We start from the raw sequence: 20,188 nt of genomic DNA, 5'->3' as shown, positions 1-20,188 counted from the left end.
AAATTTATTATTTAATGCATTAATTTAAAAAAATACTACAATTATATATAATTAAATATAATTTATATAAAAATTAATGTTTTATAAATATTATGTTAAATTAAAATTATTGAACTAATTTCCAGTTAAATTGTATCGAATGCGTGTTGTACATATATGTTTCAAGTCAAAGTTGTGTATAAAAAATTGTAATCTGATGTCAAGTAAAACCCGAAGTTGGTGTAAAATTATTAAATAGTCAAGACGGTGTCGGAAGGAGTTTAAGCACATCCGCATTCAGTCCATTGTCATCTTTTTAAGTAGAGGCGCTCACATAACCCCTTTATTTAATTTCCTTTTATTTTCCTTTCATTTTTTTTTCTTTTACCCCTTTCTCCTTCTACTTTTTTGTTTTTAGTTTTAACTTTTTTTTATTGTTTTTTATTGTGTATTTTAGTATTTTAAAAAATATGTTTGAAAAGATCAATGGTGAATAGAGGTGTCCCCATAACACTTCACATTTACTTTCTTTTTTTTCCTTTCTTTAATTTATTTTTTAGTTTTATTTTTTTAATTAGATAAATATTATAATAAAATTGGTCACTAAAGTTAGAGATGACAAAAAAAATTTTATTTGACAGGATTCGACACTCAATCCAATTTGAGTGATTTTTTGTTTTGAAAATTAAGATTGAGTTAGGATTGAAGTAATTCTTTTTTTTTTTTTTTGAAATTGGGATTAGATTTGAGGTAAGTTTAAAATATTTTATTTCGATCTTTCTCAGAATATATAAAAATATATTTTTTATTTATTTAATTTTTATTTATATATTTTATATAATAAAACTATTATTTAATATCTAAATGTAATCAAAATATTACATTTATAAATAATTAAAATATAATTTATATTCAAAAATAATATCCGTAATATAAATTTTACAAGAATAGCTCATCATTCTTAATATCACGTGTTAACTCACGTTCGTTTCTTTTTCTTTTTCTTTTTTTTTTTTTTTTGCTGTCTTCCTTTTGTTTTAGGGTTTTTATTAATTACATAAATTTTGTAAGAAAAGAGGTCAACAAAGGTGTTTACATAGCACTCTATTTCACTTTTTCTTTCTTTAACTATTTTTTTAGTTAGATAAATTTTATAAAAAGAAAAAAAACTAATAAATATGAAAAATAAAATAATTCGTATATAACGAATTTTGATCCACTTAAATCAGATATGAAATGTTTTTTACAAAAATGAGAATCGATTTGAAGCTGATTGATTTTTTTTTTTAAAAGAAACGAAGTTAGGTTGAAAACAAATTTAGCATGCTTGACCCTAACCCACTTCAGAGTATATATATAAAAATATATTTTTTATTATTTATTTAATTTTATAATTATATACATATTAATAAAATTATTATTTAATACTTTTAATTTAAGAAATCAACTTAATAAAATTACTACATTTATACAATTACATCTTAATGTTCAAGCTGATTGATACATATGAATTTTGGAATTATCATTTTTTTGGAGATTATAGTTTTTTTGTATTACTAACTACATTTTGAATTCATTTCTTATCAACTAATATGTATTTTGAATAATCATGACTGATTTTTTGAATTTCAAACTTGGTTTTTTTTTTCAACACTTACTTTTTTCATTTTAATTAGATAAATTTGAAAGTAAAGAGACAAGTCCCGTGACATCCTTATTTGACTCAATTTTTTTTTCTTTTTTTTTATTTCCTTGGACCTTTCTTTTTTTCCTTTTTAAGTTTTAATCTTTATAAGCATTATTAACTACTAATAACAAAATTAAAAAAAAAAAAAATCCTCGCCGCAAAGCACGAGCATATTCCTACTTGACAATAAAAATTACACACTACCAGGCAAATAAAGGGCAGTGGCGCAAACAATAGCGGTCAATGGGCAGAACCAGATTAACTAACCATCAGGAAATTTCGGAGCACCCTGGGCTGACACATTCAACCAACAAATCATTCACAAAAAGTCGAAAAGAATTCATGGTATTCAATTTGTAGTTTGATAAGGGAAAAATATTCTTGGTGATCATAAACTCTTATAAACCTATTAGATAAAACAATTATAATGCACAGTCAGTATAATATGAAGCAGAAAAGATTGTTCAGGACAAACCACTCTTGCATACTTTGCACAGGGCTTTGTTTATCAACTGGTTTCCTTGTATACTTATGTCCCCAGTCATTCAAACTCATGGAAAATTCAGTGAATTGGAAATGTCAACTTCAAAGAATGGCTATCAAATAAGTCTTAGTTCATACTCGCCAGCCATTGTAATGTACCGTACCCATGGAAGAGCCTGGTAACCACTTTTCTCAATAATCTTCAAATAACGAACCTAGAAAACCCCAACATGTAAGTTAGAAAATTTACCAAAGAATAAAAAAAGTAAAGAAATCAACAATGATAGGTTTAACCGTTGTTTGAATGTTTCCACTAGCAGCAGACTGAAGCAACAATGATATCATTATGGGCAATGCCTTAAGCAAAGAGTTATGCAAATAGTGCTGCCAAGTGATTATTCTTGACGCTTACATTGGATCTTATTGGTGGTTATCATGGCTACTAGGTATATGCTCTCATATTCATGGTTGTTTAGTTAGCATATTTATACAGGTTAATAGCCAGCAAGCAAGCAAAACTAGCATGCTAACCAATAGTCCTTGAATGAGACAGGAAATGTCTGCTCTGCAGTTTATTTATGTTTGATATGCACTGCATCATGTTGGGTTGCTATCTTCAATCCACCCATCAAAAATTCATCACCACCTTGAATACCCCTAAGACAACTTAGCACAAATATTTATGAATACAGTGCATAACAGATCAACCATTTTGATATTTGACCCAGTTTCAGGCTGGATAATTTGACTGAAAAGCCTGTTATAGTCTATTGAAGTATCTTACATGTTACTCATTATAACATATGGCATCTCATAGTTGTAACATCATTGTTTTAAAGGGGGTGGCATTCTAAATTCTAAGCATAAATTTTAACTCTGTTGCAAAAATAAACAGTATCAATAATGAAAGTTAACACAATTTAATATTCGCCCTAATTTAGATAGATACTCTAGTTCTTAACTAATGAGAATGCAAGGAAGAAAGAAGAGAAGAGTATGGAAAAACATTTTTATATCCCTTTGACCAAGAACAAAAGATTGACAAAACAGTTATCTTTAACATAGATCAAACAAAAAAATAAAGAATCTGAAGGCATACCTGTATCCCAGAAACAGTAAAATATGGAATCTCAAACTTCACCCGTATAGGAGCTTTTCTCTCTGGAGTTGCCTCTTCATCGGTTATGCTAGGAAGAGTAAACTCGGCCCTAAGCATATACTCCTAATTTAATGAATATTAAAATGATAAGTACCATGGCTAGACAGAATTTTTTATAAGTTCGGACTTGGCAGATGATACCTTGCCACCAGGAAAAGATCTTATTTTCCACATTAATGCATCATTTTCAGGTGCATACACTGCAGATCCCATTGATGTACGAACATTTGGACTGGAAGCATCCGCAGATACAGGCACCGCAATCTCAACATTAGTAGCAGTACTGTAAAGAACCATTATGTCTTCATGAGTGCTTAGGAATCTAACTATAAAATAAGCCTACCTAGATCTGTGAAACTAAATAAAGACATTAATATGTAGGAATAGGAATAAAACCCAATACCTACGCTCCTTGAACTGACTCCTGGCCTTTACCATAATCTCAATTCGGCTTCTTGAATGTTTTTCAACTTGAGCTTCCACCCAGATAAGAGGCTTGACCTGAAAGCAGAAATAACCACCAACAATAGTCATCAAGAAATAAGCGATTGGCAAAACGAAAGAAAGAAGGGGGAGTGAGAATTCAGAAGCAACAAGGTCCACCTGAGTACTAAGTCTATATGTCATGAGATCAAAGGACCCATCAGGAGGTATGAAGGATATGGTCCGGTCATTTTCAAATCGGGCTAGACGTACACACCTATGCCACGGCATTAAAGGGGGGAAATTTGCAATATCAGACTTCAGTAGCTGTTGCACCCAAAGCTAAAAAAACATATGATCAGAACCAGAGTTCAAGTAGAAAAGAAGTGTTAAGGCTACATACTGATGAAACTTTATATCCTCCAAATCAATTGCCTTTCCCTTTGTAGCTCGGCCTTGTGCCTCAAGCAATACTCTATCATTTAGGCCAAGCTTACACTCAGGCATACCACTGAAAAAGATAACCCAAATAAATAAATGGACAGCTCAAAAAAGAACTTCCAAAATGAAAGGATAATTTTTTGATGCCATAATTATCATGAACAAACTCAATTTATTTGGACCATGTCCCTTTGCATGAAGGTTTGAGTTGCCTGCTACAACATAGGATAGACAGACGTGGTATGCATGAACATGCCAGAATTTTAAGAGTTTCCAGTATAACACGATTGAATGACATGGCAAACAGAAATTTTAAATGAATGGCATTGTCAACAAGGGAGCAACATAAAGATGGAAAGTCTTGTAAATAATATTTCTTTGTTCAGATTGCAGAAAATTGTATATTTGAATCCAGGTCTCATCATATCAATTCACATATGTTAGCCCTTTATTTACAACTTACAAATTACAAGCATTATCACAAATTCACTCTAATATGTAATATTTGTTGAAATAACAATTTTGCTACACTAGACACACTCTTTTATATTGCCACTTTATTAGACATACAATTAATCTATTCACAAAAAGAAGCAAGTACTTTCCTGAGTTGATCTAAAGCATACTCCCTCAAGATGAACCATATATTTTCAAACTACAAGAAGACACACCTCAAATAAGTTCTCATCTTCAATGCCCCAACAACATCCGATCTAATTATTTGTCCATTGCTGTTGACAAGTATGTTCACACTTTCTACCACATCCAAAAAAACCTGAAATGAAGAATAGATCTTCATAAGCTAGTGTCTCAAGACATTGACAATAACACAAAAGAACAACTGAAAAAAGGCCACCGACTTCATTCTTCTTGTAGTAAATCCCTTCACTCCGCCAAGAGACGGCATTTGTAACAGCCATCGGAGGCCTCTGTGTAACTTCCATCCTATATGCATCAGTCTTGATAAATTCACTAAGTATTTTTGCTTCAGTGTATTGAGGGTAGCCAAAATCCATAATCTCGTCAAGTAACTCGTACTGGTAAAGGCATAACAAATAGCAAATTATAAACTCTTTTATTATAAATTAAGTACCGATACCATCGAAAACCAATGTTGGAACTATTTAACCTAGAAGATAAAGAGTTTGATTTCCACATACCACTACAACAAAGTTATCCCTAAGAGATTCCTCTTCTAACTCCTCAAAATAATGCTTAAAAACCTGAAAGATTAATTTAGATCGATATAAAGAATCAATATCATACACTTCATTAAGAAAACAGAAAATGTAAACAACTCAACTCAAATGAAATATTGATAAAAAGGCATGAAACTACAATTACCGAATCGCGCTTACATCAACTACACGGTGCAGGAAGAAAAAAAGACTGGCGGCATTGCAATTCTGTCTGGTCGCGGTCATCAAGAAAACGTTGCTGTGCTGTATAAACATGTACGTTACTCCATTATCGTACACCACTGGATCTTGTGACTGCGGATCACCCTGAGAACCAAATCCAAAGGACAAAAATTAAAACAATAAGCTAACCGCTTTGAGCCCCATCAAATTAAAAGCTGATTCGAAGTACAAATAAACACAATTCAAACTTCTTTTTTCTTTTAAGTAAAGCTATTAACAGAAGAATATGATTTATCCTAAACCGGAAAAAAGAGATTACATCGAAATTCTGAGATTATAAAAAGGAACCTCTTTTTCGATTAGTTTGGTGAAAAAGCGTTCAGCTTGAGTGGCGGAGACGTCGCCACGGTAGTCACGCCACACCAGAACGCGGCCCTTTATATCTAGAAGAAACAGTGCCGATGCTGCCCCTGCCATTTCTTCTTTTGGGATTTTTTTTTATTTTGTCCTACGAATCCCTAGTTATTTTGTGGATGAGAGCGGTGGGATTCACTGCCTTCTTCAGATCTGATTGATTCAAAGTCGGGGATTGATGCACGAGGAAAGATCTAAATGAAGTGCAAAGTTGGGCGAGCATGTTGAAGCTGAATCATTATTTGGGAATGTTCGTTACGATCTGCCCTGCCTTGCCCTGCCCTGCCCTGCCCAGCCTAGACTATATTTATTTTTCTTGCTATTTGAGATTTAAATGGGAGGACGGTGAGCCCGATCTTGCAATTTCATGCCTTCTGTTCCGTGCCTGACGTTTACACTATAGAATTTAGATTTGCATATTTCCAAAAAATAATAAGAGTTTGTAAAACGCCGCCGCTTTACAATCTTATCTTCGTTGAAATCTCACGCGCCAATACTAGGACGTTTTATACGGTTTTGCAATGCATATATTTATAATTTTTTATTTTATGTCAAATATATATAATACGAAAATTATTATAAAATACATGAAATATAATTTTTTTTATTTTTATCAAATTTATTTATAATTTATATTAAAATAGTGTTATTTTTTATTTTTTATTTTTATTTAAAATTAAACAAATCTATTTTTTTTTGTAAATAAAAAATTATAACTTTAAAAATAAAATTACAAATATTAAAATTTAAACTCCAAATTTACTAAATATCATCTATTAAAATAACCGCACCAAAAACCTGCACTAAACTTCAGATTCATTAGTAAATCTAAATTTCCCTCCTATTTGAGTCGACCCTTAAACTTGCGTTTATTATTATTTTTTTTTTCTTTTGTAGTTAATACTACCGTTCTTAACGATTCAGAAAACTGGAACGGCCAATTATTTGGTGTATGGCTTCAGCTCTGGCGCATGAAATCATGCACCACCCAAAATAATTAAGCAATTGTTCCCATTTGTGCTACAATGAAATTTATGTCCCAATAATTCTTTTAAAACATATATGGAACGTAAAATGAACAAGCAGCTACATTTTTAACTTACATTGCTCCTAGGTAGACACAACATTTTTCTACATTGGATTGCTTTTCATCTTCCATTGAATATGCCACTGAAAACTTGGCTATTCCCTCCTAGTGATGCCTCCCACTCTACTGAGCACATCACGATTTGAGAAAGTGTTACAACAACTTCCCTCATTTCTGGTCTGTTCACTGCCTCCTCACTCAAGCACCACTTAGCTAGTTCGGCCATCTGCAAACAAGGAGGGCAAATTCTCCAGTTTTTCAAGTCAGGAAAAATGGCATGGCTGATGACACAAGAAGATTTTATATGATTGTGGAGGAAACCAGGCTACCTTGTATACTTCCTCCATGGGATAGCTGCTTTTGAGATTTCTATCTATCACTTCTTCTAAAGCAGATTCGGAGTTTTCTTTTTCAAAAATCTTATTAAACTGACAACAAGATGAAAATTGAAAAATTATTGAGCTTGGTCAGCACAACCAGAATTGAATGAAGCAAACATGTTTGTGCCTGTGAAATATTGCTCGGTGGAATGAGCCGCACACGTTATCATGAAGAAGGAGTGCTAAAAATAATTTCTACAATGTAATTACGCATGGCAGAAAACGTCTCTATATGTACAAATGCCATTTATTCTAGCAGACCTCAGCCTAGCCTGTGAGAACAGTTTTTCAATCTTAATCCCTATTAATTTTCCACCTGCTTAAGTTTCTCAAACATGTGAATCAATTTACTTACCACTGTAATTAGTGATTGCATTTTGTTTGGTTCCCGGTTGTCACGAACCAGGGCACGTTGACCTGTTATCAGCTCCGCCAGGACCACCCCGAATGCAAACACATCAGTTTTGGGAGTAATTTGCAGCTCCATCACCGATCTTTCCAGTAAAAAATATCAAAAGTCATTCTGGGAACACAATTACGGTGGTGTGCGAGTGGAAAATTGCAGTGTAGATTTTCTTCCAATAAACAGCTCCTTGGATGAAAATTTTATACGAAATAAAACATTAGTGATTATAGTAAGTATACTTACTCAGGGGGGAGGTAGCCTGGTGTTCCAACCAGTCGTGTAGCTATAAGTTCTTCTTCATTTGTTCGCTCAACAAGCTTTGCTAATCCAAAATCTGCAACCTAATTGATTTGTTTTCCAGTTACTCCTAGGAGGATTAAGACTTATATAAACAACAAAAAGTTCAACAAAATTAAAAAAGCAGCAACATAATGCAAACAAGCTAATATTAATACCTTTGCTCGCAGCCCCTTATCGAGTAGAATGTTACTGGTCTTTATATCCCTGTGCACATACCGTGATTTTGTGTGGTCATGAATGTATTCAATGCCTTTTGCAGAATCAAGTGCAATTTGTGCTCTTGCTGTCCAAGAGAGTGGCTGGTGACCTTTCAGTAACGGATCATGGAGATGATCATTGAGTGATCCATTCTGCACATACTCATAAACCAAGTAGAGGTGGTCATCTCCACTAGCAAATCCCAAGAGCTCAACCTGTGAAACATGGGTTTCCCTTGCCGTTAGCAAACATAATGCAACTTTTACTCCTTTCTGACACCAACAAGAGTTATTGTTTTTACATGGTTGTTAACTTACCACATTTATGTGATGGATCTTGCATAAGACCTTGAGTTCAGCAAAGAACTCTTTGGATTTGTTAGATTTCATCTTCTTTATAGCAACCTCCTGTAGATCAAAAAGGCAAGTCCATTCGTTAAAACGTCTTGGCTAAAGCATCATCAAGGACAAGTAGAAATATCAGCAAAGAAAGCCAGTACCTGCCCTCCTAGTATTCCAAGGTACACACATCCATATCCCCCAGATCCAATTTTCTTAGTTTCATCAAAATTACAAGTAGCCTCTTCAACCTCCTCCAGACTATATATTACTGGTCTTTCTGATTCGAAAGCTGTAACATCTGTATATGAAAATGCAGTGCAAATGAGTTAATTATTTTTCTTCCTCTCCTAGAATGGATTATTCTGGTCTTTACTAAAACCAAATAAAATACAACTAGTTTCGGTATTTTCTGTATTTTTAACTCTCTATCCATATTTTAATCTTCCTGACCTTGTATGTTTTCCTTGCATAGAAACTGGTTCTGCAATGAAAATGCTCTGGCACTCGTGCATTTGGATACAGGTTTTGGATCTTCCTCGCTCATTTGTTGTGCTTTTTTTCTCCATATGAGAATGATCAGCAACGCAATCGTTGAAAATAGCGTAAGTGCCGATAATATGACAACAAAAATTGTCCATTTCTCTCTTCTCTCTTCTAGTTCAAAAACAAGGAAATGGATTAGTACAAAACAAAGGACATTTGGATACAATTGTCTCAAGCTTCACTAAAACAATACTAGTGGTACACTTTGTAGAGTTAGAAGAGCTATTGGCAACATATTATTGGAAATCTATCCTAGGATTTACATATAAGAATTGAAAAGGTGCAATGAAATGATTGAAACAGTTCTCACGAAAGTTTCTCAGGATGAAAGATATTTTTCCAAGGAAATAAAAATAAGGTTGTATTCCAACCGATTGGAAATCTAACAGGTACTCCTCTAACGATAAACTATATGCTATTGCTTTGCTTTTTCTTATAACTATGAAGCTGAAAATGTCAAACAAATGAAATGAAGTATGGAGTTGAGTTCTGATACTACTTACTTCTCTTGGGCGCTGGAATTCGATCATTTTCCATTGGCACATATAGCACCCAGCCGGCAAATATGACATTCGGGTCTTGAGTCAGTTTGCTGTTCAAGCTCAGTATATCATTTATGCTAGCCGACAGCCGAGTAGCAATACCAGATAATACATCACCTAGCTGAACTGTATATGTAACTATGGTTTCAGACTGACTTTCTAAGCATCCGCATAACAGATGCATGGATACTTTGTTTCCTGTAATAAAGTACCTTTCTTCTTCTCCAACGTCAAAAGCTTGTCCACTGTAAATATGAGCTGAAACTTCCGCAAATGTGTCATTTTCTTGCACTGTATAGGATGCATCATAGAAGTATTCTTTGGTGCCATTACCGATATGTTCACAAGAACAAGGGACAGGTATAAGGTAATCCTGGTTATTTCCATTGGAAATGGGGCGGAAAGTAGAAGAGTCAACGGAGTAATAGGAGGCAATTTGCTCTTTCTGGAGACCTGTGTTGATGTGGTATAACAAGGCATCACATTTCTTGATGTCTTGTGAGCAAGCAAAAGGATACATAGAGACATCGGCTGCACAAATTCTAGCAAGTATAGTTACCAAGAATGGGAGGGTGAGAGGGGTATGGAGATGATGGGAAGCCATGGTTATGAGCATGGGAAATTATTTTTCCAATGAAAGAGAAACAGGGGATTAAATGAAAAATGGAAATGCCGGAAATGATGCTCTTTGTTTCTCTTTGTCTTTACATGTGTGCTATCTAGTTGGGTATAGTTTGACAGTTTCCAGATGGAATGCCCGCTTTTCTTATACATAAAAGAGATTTAAAGATTCTTTAGAAACGATAAAACCTCTTTGCAAACACACAATATGGGATGTTGTCACTTGTCATTGCTTTATCTTTAGCGGAATCTCTTCGATGCTTACAATATAAGTAATATTGATAAACACTTCAGGCCATGGCTCATCAAAGGCGGGGAGCAAGCTACCGCAACAAAGAATCTAACTCATGTACGTGGCTTAAATATTGCATACAGTAAATCTGTGATATGTAGTGGCATTTCCTGCATTTGGTTCAATTCGAATTTTAGTTTTTTATAAAACGCCAAACGGCTACATATATATTAAACTAATAAGCTGAGGATTATATTTTTTATTAATGCTGTTAATTATTTGTTAGACATGACTGTTTTTTTTTGGGTTACCTTGGTTACCTCGCCTTCGTAGCAAGGTTGGCTGTCAGGAAGGTTTTTTTTTTTTTAATCCTTAATGGACGATAGTCTCCTTTTCAGTTAGATAACACCGTACCAGATTGTCTCCTGGTTTGCAACAGAATATTTTATTCCGGCAATGGAGTGTTCCCAGTTGTTCAATTTATATTTTGCACGTCATATGAACTCTTGATCATCTAATACTAAGCTCGGATGGTAAGGGATTAGCAGGCAGGACGTTCTCAACCAAAAGCCTAGCCGATGAAACTCCAAAGAGGCTTTTATCATACTCACAATTGCTATTACCATTCTCTTTTAAGCTATATATAAAAAATAAATAAATTAATAAATAATAGGGAAGAAAATACCAGCATGGGTAAAACAAGAATTACTTGACAACTTGTTCTTGGCATATTCCGTCCTGTATTTAGGTTCTATCTATTCACCGCTGCCGGCAGAAAATACCATAATCTTGACAACAGTCAGATGCTTTGACAAGTGGCAATATTTTGACTCTATTAAGGTGCTATATAAGTCACAATTTTGTTTGACTGAAGAATTGCAGTTTCAGTGAAGCTTTCTGCCTTTTCTCTTAGCAATATCCTAACGTAACCCATGTGGCATTTCCATTTGACTTTTGGTTGAGGGCTTAGAACTTAGAAGTCGGCAGCCAGGTTGCACTAACTTACAAAGTTGTTCTACTTCAAAGCTATTCGCTCTTTATAACGGAATATACAATGGGTTGAAGAAATGGTAGTATCATCAATTCACAAAATAAAACAAGCATTCAATGTATGGGGTCGTCATTCGTGTTGGAAAGTCAAGCAGATTAGACAACAAAGAATCCTACAAGTGAAAGTGGGAAGAAAACTAATCAAGGGAACAGTGGAAAGCTCATAAAGACTATAGTTAATGCAATAGAAGGAATGCTCTAGCCGATAAGAAATCAGAAGGTTGGACAAAAAATTGTTTGGTTATTAACTTCTACATATATCATGACATGTTCTAGCTTGGCCAACTTTTTTATTTTATTTGGAGGTTTTTCGAAATGCTTTTAAATTAAAAATTATCAGCATGCATGTGTCATGTGTGTAGTATAGATTATGACAAAGACACCACAAAAAGTGGAGAGATCACAGCATTAAAACAATGTATAAAACCAGATTTTAAAGATAGTACTCTATTGCAGCAGCTATACATTCCTTTAAAGCAGTTAGTATTTTATTTTACTAAATCTTACTGGAATGTTAACAGGATGGATACGATTTTACCACGACTGTTTCCTGACGTAGCTGACGAAGACCACTTCATGACTTGGGGAACCAAAAACAAGTGACAGTTCTTCAGACACAACAAGCAAAGCCACAGGCAACAAGTGAATTACAGCAGCATTTCAGCTCCAACTTCACTGATGATTTTCTCCACTTTGCTCAACATATCTGTACAGGTTTTAAAAAAATTAAGCATTATGAATATATTAGCGTGTCTCGTCTCTTTTGATTGAAATGAATTGCATTTAACTAATAAAGTTTGTACGCAGTTAAGAAAAGCTTGCTACGGGATAACAAGGGGGCGAGTTTGACAACTTAAACTCCTTTTAAGAAGTCAATAAGGTTTAACGGAGACAGTTAATGTATGATCAATTCCTTCACCATGTTATGAATAAGCCAAAAGGGGACTTGCAACCGGGCACTGCCCTCTGTTCTCTGGTGACCCCTACTCTAGTAAAAGGCTAAAGGCCCCCAGCAAATTTCAAACAAAGATTGCAGGCCTTGCAAAATTTAAGTGAACTAGAAATAAAAGTTACCTTGGAAGGAAGAGTCTTCCATGTATCTCTGCGACAACACATAAATATGAATAAAGGAACAGTCTCATAGAAGATAGTAGAAAAAAATTGCATTTTCAGAAATGTTACAGGACAAGCCGTGCAGTAGTGAGGTACTCTTTGCCTTCTAAATACTGAAAACAATAACCACAATTTTGAGACATTGTTTGAATCATTACCACAATTTGGGATTTGAGATCAATTTCCTTTGATACTGTTGGTTGATTGGCAGCTACATCATTTAAGGAAAACGTGTTATCAATTCAGTTGGAGGATATCTCTTTTTATATTTAGGATAAGAAATCTACCTCGTTCAGCAGTAGAACAGCAATTACTCAGTAATGATGTGAAACTGGGGGGCAAGGCAGGAAAAATGCCTTCAGAATTGTCATTAAGCATTGCATCTTGATCAGATGACTGATGTTCAATTTCATAGCTCAAACTGGGATCCATTTGTGGAGTGTAAGAATCACCAGGCGTCATATCACTCAAATCCTGACCGGCTCTGGAAAAATTGAGCTAAATCAGTATCTCTTTGATATCCTTAAGACATTCTTTGTAGTGTTTATAGTAATTTATCTTCTGACCCATCCAAAACATATATTAAAATCTTCTGCAAGAAACAAACAGGCAAGAGAATATATTTTCAATTTCCATATCTACCTTGTAGCAAGTCCATTACAGGATATGAACTCTGATTGTGCTGAAAGCTCAGATCCAAAATCTGTGTTTAAAGGTTCAATTTCTTCACACTTCAAGATCTCCTGAAAAAGAAACAAAACAAACCACTATCATTCCAAGTATAACAAAAATAGATTTAACAAAAATAGATTTCTAGCAGCACAGTATAGTTATTGGTTTGATGGACCTATAAAAATAAACAATGTTGTTACAAAAAGTAAACAATTCATATAGTTGTATCTCTACGTTCAGAGCATTCATGAATGATTCTGCTTCATGAAGTGTAGAAAATCGCAAGGCAAACTTCTGGATCTGCAAAAATATGAATAGAAATCCTTGAGTTTGCCGCAAAGAAGGAAGATGCTAAACTTTGTTTAAGTCTGCCTTGAAAAGGAAAAATAACAATTCATATCCCTAAGATATCGTGGGCATGCATGCTAATAATGTTTTTGTTAAGCTAACATATCTTGATCATGTCGGAGTTTTCCTATTCTAAGCTGTCTTTGGCAGATATTATCTTCATTAAGTGGCTGTAGAATGAAAAAGAATAGCAAAGTTTGCACACCTTTTTCTCCTACATCATTATTTAATGAAATTCTCATACTTCGTAACTTGTAAATTCACTTCAATAAAACCTTTCCTATTTGGCTCTCATGAATTCAAACACTTTTAAGGTAACCACGAAATTTGTTAAGCAAACGAGAATGAGGTGATGACTGATGAAAGTTTTATAAAAAACCAGAAGAAAGTCAATATAGATGAGGATACCTTGCCAGTTTTGACTTCTCTTAGACCATGAAATGCAACTATATATATATATATATATATATATATATATATATATATATATATAAATAACTTTGTAAAAATACGTAAAGCCAATAGTTGCTTACCTCGTCGGCAGAGTCTTTGTAGCTTACAAGCACAGCTCTGCTACCCCTAGCTGGAAATTCAGGGATGCATTGGATCTGAGGCCAGGAGAAGTGCAGCTTGGAAATGTAGTGCTCTTCCTGCACCAAGTAACAGAATCCAACTTCCTTACAACGGTAGAAGACAATTTTGGGGCAAATCCAAATGAAAGAAAAGCATGAAAATAAAGGTAAACCGCCAATTCCTTAACAAATAAATGAAACTTGAACTGATATTTTCAGATCAAGTCAAGTTAAATACAAGCCGAAACAAAACTTTTTATAGGCTTTCATCTCTACATACGTTTCTTATCCATTGAAATGAGAAATTGAAAATGAAAAGAATCCACAAGTAAATATGTATAAGATAGCATCCTTGAAACTCAGCAAAAATGATCCAAGAAAACACAGTGAAGGACGCTGACACGGAGATATAAATTCAACTTCGAGAGCAAAAAATAGAAGGACCGAAAGCAATTACTATCATGCTGGCTATTTCCATAAGTAATCAGCGGTCAACACGCGCCACCGAACCTGGATTCGTTCGTATGTTCTTAACAGTTATTTGTTACTGGTAAAATGGAAATTAATTTTCCTCAGTATTTTCACGATCAACCAAAAAGAATTCATAAACTGCTGACGAGATTGATCAAATAAATCAAATTAAAGTTTGCTAGATCCTAAATCAATCGAAATTATGATCTATAAGACTCCATAACGAACAACTCACGAGAATCTTGCCGCTTAAACAAACGGCGAGGATCGTTTCGGGGCTGGAGAGATCATTGATTATCTGCAGAGAAGCGACTGGGAAAGAAGTAGCGATCCAGTTGCCTCCAGCCCGGCGATATAGTTGGAGAGGTACGAGAGAGGGACACGAGGAAGGGCGAGATGGATAGGTGATGAAGCGGGCGAATTGGACTTGCCATTGGTCTTTAATGGTGTTGACTGGCTTTTCGCTCTCTTTGCCATCGGTTTCTATTACTGCCAAAGATCCCGCCATTTTTGTCACTTTTCAAATACTTTGATTTTTTGAGTGGCGGTTTGAAAATGCGGGGTACAGGGACAGAAATATAAAGATATTTATAGGCTTATTCCCACATGAACCGGGTCGGTTATGTACCAGTTCGAAACTTCCCACAAAGCAATATTATCAAATATGTAGAAACTTAGCAACGTTCCTTTTATGTTATGATTTTCTGATTGAGGTATTTTACTAGAACAAGAAATTGTTTATAAAAAATTGTATAAAAAATATATTATATAAAAAATTGAAAAAAAATGAAATTTCTATTATATTATTTAATATTAAAATTTTTTTGTAATTTTAAATTAAATTGATATCATTTGATTCATAATCAAAATCAATTAATGTTATTAAAAATATAGATTATAATATATAATTATAAATATTTATATTTTTTTAATTTTTTAAATATTTATTTTTATTTAAAAAATTACAAATATTATCCATTTAAATAAAAATAACCAACTACATAACTTCTCTTTTAAAAACCCTACATAGTGAGTGAGTGTGTCAAACTCTACATTTTTATATTTTTTTTGCCTCATTTTTTTTTCTTTTAATATTTTAAAATTATATTTTTTTAATATTTAAATGTCTTATATTTTATATTTTAAAATTTTTTTATTATTTTTGTACTTCTTACCATGAAAAATTATGAAATATCAATTTTATAAAAAACATTAATTTAATATTATATATACTAAAATTAAAAAAAATTTTATTTCGTAAAAATCAATGAAGAAAAAACATTGACAAAGGGAATAATTTCTTTTACTTGTAATGTCAACAAAACTGGAAAGAGAAATTAAAACAAAGGACAAATGAATTCATCTCAAAGTTAACGTGTCAACTCCCAAGCCTAGTATATGTCAAATAGTAATTAATGTTAATTACTTATTAATATATATTAATGGTGGAGTTTGAAAATTGTACTGAATTTTTTATACTAGTCACATTTTTTTTTTATTATTTATGTTAATTATAGTTCTGCTATACATCCATGACACAGTAATTTTTTAATTAAGGTCAAATGATGTCACACGTTCTTATATTTTAAGAAAATTTAAAAATTAATCATTATATTATAATTTATATAAATTTAATCTTCATATTAATTTTACTCTAATTATTAATCTTTTAAATTTTTTATAATAAAAAATGCTAATATGGTCATTAATAATGCTAAAGTGATTTTAACTTATTAATGTGATAATTTGAATAAATGAAATTAGTTATTAAATTATGTAAATAATTTTTATATTCTTTCAAAATTTAAAATTTAATTATTATAGTTGTAAAAAAATTAAAATTTAGTCCTTTTAATATAAAAAATATTTTAAATTTTTTATAAATGTTTTTGTTTTTAAAAAATATTAAATTTATTTTTAATATTTTAATATTATTTTTTGAAAGTTTTATATTTTTTCAAAATTTAATATTTTTATTTAAACAAAATATTTGATTTTATTATTTTAAATATTTGGAATTTTTATAAAATTTTTCATATATTTTAATTTTTTTTGTTTTCATTAAATTTATAATATTTTATATTTCAAAAAAGAGTTTATAAATTTTAAAAAAAATTTACATGTTTTTTATCTTATTTAAGTGAACAATAAATCGAAATCAGAAATTTTTCGTGTTTCGCTAGTTTTCTGTTTTTTCTAAATTTTTATGCTTTTTCTTTTCAAATATATTAAACAAAATAAATTTAAAAGATTCGTATCTATTTTATAAATTATTCATTTATTTATTTTTTATTTAAATATTAAAAATATATAGACAAATTTTTTTAAAATGAAAAATTTAAAAATATAGAAAATTTTATTAAAAAATTAAATTTTTCATTAAATAAAATGTTAAAATTTGAAAAAAAAATAAATTGAAAAAATGATTTTTATTTAAAAATTAAAATATTGAAAATATTAAATTTATTATTTTAAAAAAATTATAAAATTTCTAAAAAAATTCAAAATATTAAAATTTTCTAAAAATTTTCTAAATTTCTAAATACTAAAAAAATTAAGAATATAAAAACTTTCAAAAATGAAATTAAAAAATACTGAAAAAAATAAGTTTAGTATTTTTTTCAAATTAGAAAATTTTTAAAAATTTTAAACTATATTTTTTATTGAAAGAATTAAATTTTTATTTTTTATATTAAAATAACTAAATTTTAAATTTCATACTAGTACAATAATTAAATTTTAAATTTCATATAAATATAAAAATTATTTATATAATTTAATAATTAATTTCATCCATTTAATTATCACGTTAACAAATCAATATCATATTATTAAAATCAATATCATATTAATAAAATTAATATTTATATCATGAAATCAATGTTTATATATAAATTATTAAATCAAAATAATACAAATATTAAATTTATATGAATTATAATATAAATTTAAATTTAAATTTTTTACAAAATACAAACACCTCGAAACATAATTTGACATTTATTTAAATATGTTAATTTAACAACTAATTAATGCGATTAATTTCTCATTATAAATCGCAAAAAATCATAACCCATGCAACCCAAACAATCAATCAATTTCTCAATTTCTATTATTCCTATTCTTTCTACCTTTAAATAACTAAAATAAGAATGGCGTGGATGCGCCAGCTAGCCACCACGAAACCACAACTTTCAATTGCCCACTTGGCCGCTTGATGGATAACTTATAACTACCTTTCTTTCCTTCTTTCTTCCAGAAATTGTAAATTCTTTACTATTACTATTTGATCCTTTTAAAAATGCTCCGTAGCGACTGCAACCGGCTGTCAATGCTTTTTGAAAAGGCATCTGATTAGATGGTAAAATCGATTTATGTAAAATTAAAAATTATAATTATAATAAAATTAAATATTATAATAATAAAATATATATTTAAAGGTAAAAATAATGTTAACAGTGAAATAAATTAGAATAAGAAAAAATATTAAATTAAAAATATTAAATTAAAATTTATATATAATAAAAATTTTAAATTATTTAATATTTATAAAATTAATAAATATATTCTTTATTCTTTATTATATTAAAATAATAAAATTATTTTATAGTTTTTAAATAAGAAATTTAAATTGAAAAAAATTAAAAATAAAAAATTATCAATGATATATTTGTCTTTATAGTATAACTTAAAGGAAAAAAAAAAAGGATGGGAGGGGGCTTTTAGCCAGTAGACCAAAAATGGTCGGTGGCCGAACGGAGGAAAAATCAAGGATTCGTGTCGCGTTTTGAATGTCCAAACGACTATCCAGTAGCTTTTTGCTGATTTTTTTAATATAATTGCGTACATTCACACCCAGCCGAAATTCATTTGCTTAACAAGACAAACTAAAAAAGCAACGGCCAAAAAAATAATCAAAAATTCAAAATGCGAGCTCTGCTGACACCAGAACCTTTTTTATTTTTTCTTTTCTCTTCAATCAACCCTATCTCTCGCAATAGTAATACATCCCAAATTTGAACCTCGCTGTATTTCTTGTGTTCATACTTCTTAACAAAATAAGATTACATAATGTAAAAATCAACATCTATTAAAAGTTATTTGTGTTATCATATTTATCAATAATATTTTTAAGTTTTTTTGAGGAATTATTATTTTAACAACCTCATATATATAAATAGACTTTCAAATAAAGTTTTCAATTTTAAAAAATCATTAAACATGTTACTTGAGTCATATCTATAAACTAAATTATTTACTTCTTTACTCTCAAAAGTGTTTGGTTGTACGTATTTGTTCATAACAAAAATCTATCTTGTGGAAAACTACTTTGAACTATAAAATGTATGTTTATTGAGTACTCTCCAACTCAAAAGAGAAATAAATGCTATTATCCGTCTGCAAAATAGACATCTATCTTATTAGATGTCACATTATTTGAAATCAATCTTTTTACCCAAAACCAACTCTTCAAATGAAGACAATAGGTGCTTTAGGATTTTTTTGTTCCTCTTGCTATTCCTATTGTGTCACTAATAGAAAAGAAAGATTCATTTACGCTTAATCCTCAACAAAAGACAAAGCTCCATGTTTATTCATAACATAAACCCTTACCTTAAGAAGTACAGACTTTTGTGCCTCAATCGCATTGTCAAGAATCTAATCCACAAGTAAATCCTAAATAAAAAAATGTTAGGTCTACAGCACCATCACCAGTGAACATTCCACTTGATGATTTGGACATACCTATAGCACTCAAAAAAGATGTAAAATCATGCACTCAACACCTACTGTCCAATTATCTATCCTATAACTATTTGTTTATAGCATTTTGTTCACTGGTTGAAAAGATTGAAGTATCTAAAACCCCACAAACTATGGAATAAGCCTTAAAAATTCTAGAATAAAAAGTTACAGTACTTAAAAAGATGAGTGCATTGAAAATAAACAAGACTTGGGATATTGTAGAGTTACTTAGAGAAAAACGCCAGTTGGATGTCAATAGGTGTTTGGGATGCTATAGAGTTACCTAGAGGAAAAACACCAGTTGGATGTCAATGGGTGTTTAATATTAAGTACAATTCAGATTATGAAATAGAAAAACAAAAGGCCTACCTAGTTACAAAGGGTTTTACTCAAACTTTTAGAGTAGACTACACAGAAATCTTTGCTCCAATTGCTAAATTGAATACTATATGGGTACTGTTTTCACTAACAGCTAATATTGACTGATCATTATGCCAAAATGGATGTAAAGAATGTCTTTCTTAATAGGGAGTTGGTTGAAGAAGTTTATATGGATTTGCCTCATGGGTTTGAAGGGGAAAACAATGATATGAAGTTATACAAACTAAGAAAATTCCTT

At 31.2% G+C, this 20,188-nt stretch overlaps 3 protein-coding genes across 10 annotated transcripts; all 3 read right to left on the bottom strand.

Moving 5' to 3' along the window:
* Positions 1 to 1,984: 1,984 nt before the first annotated feature.
* On the bottom strand, positions 1,985 to 6,250 carry LOC111282523 (AP-1 complex subunit mu-2-like). Its single transcript, XM_022870634.2, has 11 exons — positions 5,882 to 6,250; positions 5,531 to 5,677; positions 5,333 to 5,395; positions 5,033 to 5,209; positions 4,844 to 4,947; positions 4,135 to 4,242; positions 3,912 to 4,008; positions 3,712 to 3,809; positions 3,450 to 3,591; positions 3,249 to 3,371; positions 1,985 to 2,364 (listed from the first exon to the last, which is right to left on the bottom strand). Exons 1-11 carry the CDS (start codon positions 6,008 to 6,010, stop codon positions 2,266 to 2,268), a joined length of 1,287 nt encoding a protein of 428 aa, XP_022726369.1. The 5' UTR covers positions 6,011 to 6,250; the 3' UTR covers positions 1,985 to 2,265.
* LOC111282703 (lysM domain receptor-like kinase 3) lies at positions 6,195 to 10,367 on the bottom strand. Of its 3 annotated transcripts, XM_089760758.1 has the most exons (10): positions 9,706 to 10,367; positions 9,110 to 9,313; positions 8,818 to 8,957; positions 8,636 to 8,725; positions 8,276 to 8,533; positions 8,064 to 8,161; positions 7,770 to 7,908; positions 7,364 to 7,462; positions 7,051 to 7,260; positions 6,195 to 6,332 (listed from the first exon to the last, which is right to left on the bottom strand). In XM_089760758.1, the coding sequence occupies exons 1-9, from the start codon at positions 10,358 to 10,360 to the stop codon at positions 7,096 to 7,098; spliced, it is 1,848 nt and encodes a 615-aa protein (XP_089616884.1). In that variant the 5' UTR covers positions 10,361 to 10,367; the 3' UTR covers positions 6,195 to 6,332; positions 7,051 to 7,095. The 3 variants fall into 3 exon arrangements, with proteins under 3 accessions (XP_089616884.1, XP_089616883.1, XP_089616885.1); XM_089760757.1 differs by lacking the exon at positions 6,195 to 6,332 and having other exon boundaries at positions 6,856 to 7,260; XM_089760759.1 differs by lacking the exon at positions 6,195 to 6,332 and having other exon boundaries at positions 6,859 to 7,260; positions 9,110 to 9,310.
* On the bottom strand, positions 9,172 to 15,386 carry LOC111282753 (poor homologous synapsis 1). Of its 6 annotated transcripts, none has more exons than XR_016342137.1 (9): positions 15,059 to 15,385; positions 14,314 to 14,430; positions 13,667 to 13,732; positions 13,403 to 13,503; positions 13,048 to 13,244; positions 12,919 to 12,971; positions 12,722 to 12,749; positions 12,186 to 12,353; positions 9,172 to 9,310 (listed from the first exon to the last, which is right to left on the bottom strand). XR_016342137.1 is itself a non-coding variant. In XM_022870989.2 (8 exons), the coding sequence occupies exons 1-8, from the start codon at positions 15,329 to 15,331 to the stop codon at positions 12,295 to 12,297; spliced, it is 894 nt and encodes a 297-aa protein (XP_022726724.1). In that variant the 5' UTR covers positions 15,332 to 15,385; the 3' UTR covers positions 12,040 to 12,294. The 6 variants fall into 6 exon arrangements, 3 of the variants coding, with proteins under 3 accessions (XP_022726724.1, XP_089616887.1, XP_089616886.1); XR_016342136.1 differs by lacking the exon at positions 9,172 to 9,310 and adding an exon at positions 10,633 to 10,767; XR_016342135.1 differs by lacking the exon at positions 9,172 to 9,310 and adding an exon at positions 10,788 to 11,760.
* Positions 15,387 to 20,188: the final 4,802 nt, after the last annotated feature.

This window comes from Durio zibethinus, chromosome 5 (assembly GCF_047325235.1).
Source record: "Durio zibethinus cultivar Kanyao isolate XHJ-2024 chromosome 5, ASM4732523v1, whole genome shotgun sequence".
In the NCBI taxonomy this organism is placed as follows: Eukaryota; Viridiplantae; Streptophyta; class Magnoliopsida; order Malvales; family Malvaceae; genus Durio; species Durio zibethinus.
This window is presented reverse-complemented; position numbering and strand designations above follow the sequence as displayed.

Coding starts and splice junctions, on each gene's coding strand:
- LOC111282703 (XM_089760758.1), bottom strand. CDS start 10,360: ATGCTCATAACCATGGCTTCCCATCATCTCCATACCCCTCTCACCCTC. Junction 9,314..9,705: donor AATTCCAGCGCCCAAGAGAA/GTAAGTAGTATC, acceptor TTTTTGAACTAG/AAGAGAGAAGAGAGAAATGG. Junction 8,726..8,817: donor TTGGAATACTAGGAGGGCAG/GTACTGGCTTTC, acceptor TTTGATCTACAG/GAGGTTGCTATAAAGAAGAT.
- LOC111282523 (XM_022870634.2), bottom strand. CDS start 6,010: ATGGCAGGGGCAGCATCGGCACTGTTTCTTCTAGATATAAAGGGCCGC. Junction 3,810..3,911: donor CATATAGACTTAGTACTCAG/GTGGACCTTGTT, acceptor TTCTGCTTTCAG/GTCAAGCCTCTTATCTGGGT. Junction 3,372..3,449: donor GATCTTTTCCTGGTGGCAAG/GTATCATCTGCC, acceptor TCATTAAATTAG/GAGTATATGCTTAGGGCCGA.
- LOC111282753 (XM_022870989.2), bottom strand. CDS start 15,331: ATGGCGGGATCTTTGGCAGTAATAGAAACCGATGGCAAAGAGAGCGAA. Junction 14,431..15,058: donor GTTTAAGCGGCAAGATTCTC/GTGAGTTGTTCG, acceptor TACTTGGTGCAG/GAAGAGCACTACATTTCCAA. Junction 13,504..13,666: donor CATTCATGAATGCTCTGAAC/GTAGAGATACAA, acceptor TTTCTTTTTCAG/GAGATCTTGAAGTGTGAAGA.